Below are 4376 nucleotides of genomic sequence, written 5' to 3'. Positions count from 1 at the left end.
GATTATGTGTGGTTTCATTTTGTTAGTACGATTTTTTAAGAATCAAAAATCATTCAAAAATATTTAATTTTGTTCTATAATATTCCAATGTTTCACTATCCAAAGTGTACTTTGGATAATCAAGATTATTGTATTATTATTTTAATGATTTCTGTTTTATTACTTTTCAATTACCCAAAAAAGTAAAATATTTTCAGAAATTATTTAAGTAGTTTTATGAAAAGCTTCCATAGTACACAGTATCTTTTAATAAAAATACAGTAAAAGAATACAACAGAAAATACACATATGTATGTGTAAGTCACACGCATTCGTTTACACACCTTCCTATTAATTTGTATAAACTACATATACCAAGTCAGTACTTAGGAAAGCAATAACATGCATTTTTCCTTACTACACCTTAATCAAATCATTAAGTTTTTAAACTCAATGAATAAAATAATGACTGTTTTTTAAACAATATATCTACAAAACAGTCGATACATTGTTTATAACCTAACAATTTATTTTAAAATTAATAATTATTTTAAACATTATACTGTAACACTTCCTTGATGTCTACATTATGTAGTACTAAATATATATTATTATTATTACTATTGCTATCGTCATCATTATTTATTACTAAGATAATTAAGTACTTAATTGAAGTGCCGGTGAATGAAACTAAATATTTTTCAATGAGATACAGTTGTATAGGAAGTTAAAAACATTATACAATCTAACATAATCATTTGTATATCGATCCATACTCGGAAATCTCACAGCACACTACTATTAACATATCACTCTTGAGACAACAAAAATTTAACATTATTTGAATAGTTGTATAAATTTGTATGTTTTCATTTGTGTCTTGAAAATATTTTTAATTAATAACATACTTTAATACAATCCGTTTATTAAACTTATTTATTTAAAATGTATTGTGTACCGGTACTACATTTTATTGTAACTTCATAATTAATTAGAATTGAAAAATCAGTTTTATTTGAAGTTGTGTGTAGTAATTTACCAATTTATACAACTATTTTTGCATATGTGTGTACGTGTGTGTGTGCGCATCTTGTAAACGTATATATATGTATATTTATACATATATATACATATAAATGTGCTTTCTAAACAACGTATTTGTATACAGTTTTTTTAAAAATCATAAAACTGATCATTTCGCTCTCGTTACATTCACCATAATTCCGGAGCAGTCTTAACCAGGACAGCAGCATAAGATACGGTAGACTGTCTGCTTAGCGTGTACATGAATTAAAGTACTATTGAGGCGGAAATACCTGTTGTAGGAATCATAATAGTCTTTCCTGTCCGTAGGTGGAGGTCCCAATGACATAAGTGGCGGTGGATGAGTTCCAGTGACTAGATGTGGCAGCAGAGGTGGTATATTATGCTGAGCTGCTTGGTTCCTTACTGAATATCTCGGAATTGGTCTATCTCGAGGTGGTAAATCCCTCTCCCGATCTCTGAATTGATAGTCATGAGCAGGTGAATCATTATAATAACTATTATATCCTTCTCTAGGTTCACGTGATCTTGGTCGATCTCTGTCACGATCCCTTTGAAATCTGTAAATATTATTCACAATAACGATATAATTACAATTTTTAATTCGAATGGATGTAGACACTTCAGCAAAAATTATTTAATTATACCTTGGAGGTGATCTGGCTGGTGATCGATATCTAGGCATTAAGTCCCTATCACGTTCACGATCACGATCACGATCACGATCACGATCACGTTCACGTTCGCGTTCACGTTCGCGTTCGCGTTCACGTTCGCGTTCTCGATCACGATCACGTTCTCGATCTCGATCTCGATCACGGTCACGGTCACGGTTCCCTTTCCCTTTCCCTTTCTCTCTCTCTTTCTCTTTCTCTTTCTCTTTCTCTATCCCTATCCCTATCTCGTGACAAAGATAATCTGGGAGATTGACTACGTGAATACGATCTGGATCTATAAAAAATGTGAAATATTGTAGTCAACGAATATTAAACATCATAAATATTAAAATATTACAAAAAATTCAATTTACCTGCTGATCGAGAAGCTTCCACTTCTTGATCTACGTTTTGGAGTACGACTCCGTGCTCTGAGAGGTAAAGGTGACCTCGAAGATCTTCTTTTTAAAGGGGGACTTCTAGATCGACTTAAACGGGGTGGAAATGGTGATCTACGACCAAATGAACGTGATCTGGATCTACTATAACTACGAGATCTTGATCGTGTCCTACTTCTTCTTCTGTGTTTTCCAAGTCTACGATCTCGTTCATCTTTTTCTCTAAGCATTCTTTCGAATGCTTCTAATGGATCATCAATTATACTGAAAATTAATATTAATATTAGAATATTCAAATTTATTTACTTACTTGAAAGATTAATTGGTATCTTTTATATAGTTGTCTTGATTAAAAGACATCAACTTACCCAGGTGGATTACCATTATGAATATTTCTACTTAATCCTGGCGGTGGTGGTTGCAATCCTCTATAGCTAACTAAAAAATTCATTACAGAAATAATTAAAATACTATAAAAAAAATATAATTCAGTAATATCGAAATACTTTGACAATTTATTCGGTTTTAAATATTAAAAAATAGATTACTAAACCAAACAGTAAAATATAAAAACATTTTGTTGATTTTTAATGATTCAGAAAGATATCCGTGAAAAAGTACACAATTAATAAAAATAAATAACTTTTTCTTTGCTGAGTAGTAACTTTGAAATTTCAAAATTACTTAAGATTTCTCTTAATTAAATTTCGTTTTCTTAATGTGGCCGTAAACAATATATGTAATCAAGTAAATTTCATTTCATTATGTGTACAATGGAAAATGTAACAGAATTTAAATCTGTTTATTAAAATACAACTTACGATGATGTAATCCCCTAATTGGCCGCGGTGGCCCACTATAATTTCGTGGTGGTTGCGAAGGTCTAAATCCTTGTTGTTGGTAAGGAGGTCTCTCATATCTTGGAGGTCCATAATGAGAACCTTGTTGATGAGGGTACATAGGTATCCGATGACTTATATATGGATCCGGCAATAAAGGTGGATTATGTGGTGGTACATTAGGTGGAGGTTGATTATAACTTGGTTGAGGTATACGATCTTCTCCTGGTGGAAAAGGTAAAAGAGGTGGCTGATTACCAGAAGAAGGCACATGTAAATGTGGTTCATCAACCTGAAATTTATGTATATATTTTAATTTAAAACTGATATATATATATATACATGGGTACGCGCATGTGTGTGTTAAATCAAAATTATATTTTAAAATATTAATAAACTTTTTAAATGCACACTACTTTTAATAGTACTAATGTAGTATATTTCAAACCTACTGTTGGAGTGCCTGGACGATCTTCAGTTGATCTACGTATGGCACTATCATAATGTATATTAGGTGGATAATGTCCATCATCAGGTGGTAATCCTTGATAATTTTTTGATGGAGGTGGGTTCATTAAATGCGGCAAAGGTGCTCCTTGAGAATTATAGTCACTATGTTGTGAATGTCTAGGAGACAAGGATCGCCTTCGATTTACTGGCCGTAAATTTTCCATTCTACGACCACGTTCTCCACTTCTAAAGCACAATAATTATGTAAAGTAAAATAAAACTACATACCTTGGTACCATAATCAAATATTTCAATTGAAAAGCTATTATTCATTTAAATTGGTTTGCTAAGTATTTATAAGCTATAAATAGTTTGTATATTATAGTATTATAGCATATTATAACTACTTATAAAATCAGTTCTATAAAATAGATTTTATTATAAGCTCTCTAAATGTATTTACCTGTCACGGTGCGCATCTCTGCTGAAGCTTCGCCTACGTTCTCTTGATTGTCTCTCTCCTGAATATTCATTCTCACGTTCTTTCTTCTCACGACTTGGGGGATCACTTCTTTCTCTATCTCTTTCTGGTGAGCTACCAATTGCAGGTATTGGAAGTAATGGTTCTGTCCCTGGAGGTGGTGGAACTTCTGTTTCCTCGTCTGTTGTCAATTTTGTTACAGAATCACTTTGCAAATCAGACTCTGATGTTGTTTCAGGAAGAGCTATTAAAAATAAATAATATTTAATAGAACGATTCGTATTCTGTGTTCCATATTAGTAAACAATTAAGCTTTCAATATATCATTTCAATAGTTGTGAAATTTTGAACATAATCTATCTTTATATTTGAGGTTAAGTACAACCTACATAAACTGGTTAAGCAAATTTGAATACAGCTTAACTACTACATAATATTGTTAGTTTATGCAATAGTTGAATTTGTTCAAATAATACGAAACAATCGAAATGTTTCTTATTATAAAAGCGAAAAAATATTAAAACCGAAT

The 4376-nt window shown here is 31.4% G+C and overlaps 1 protein-coding gene across 1 annotated transcript in view; it reads right to left on the bottom strand.

Annotated features, from left to right (window-relative positions):
• LOC108574644 (E3 ubiquitin-protein ligase RBBP6-like) overlaps positions 1–4376 on the bottom strand; it is a 14435-nt gene that overhangs the window by 7946 nt on the left and 2113 nt on the right. Inside the window, 8 exon segments of the mRNA XM_017937269.1 lie at positions 1296–1583; positions 1671–1856; positions 1858–1974; positions 2054–2341; positions 2446–2515; positions 2899–3208; positions 3369–3612; positions 3830–4091. Of these exon segments, the coding sequence (XP_017792758.1) occupies positions 1296–1583; positions 1671–1856; positions 1858–1974; positions 2054–2341; positions 2446–2515; positions 2899–3208; positions 3369–3612; positions 3830–4091 (1765 nt within the window).

This window comes from Habropoda laboriosa, unplaced genomic scaffold, assembly GCF_001263275.1.
Source record: "Habropoda laboriosa isolate 0110345459 unplaced genomic scaffold, ASM126327v1 scaffold175, whole genome shotgun sequence".
NCBI lineage: Eukaryota > Metazoa > Arthropoda > Insecta > Hymenoptera > Apidae > Habropoda > Habropoda laboriosa.
The sequence above is the reverse complement of the archived record's forward strand: the minus strand, read 5'-3'. Positions and strand labels throughout refer to the sequence as shown.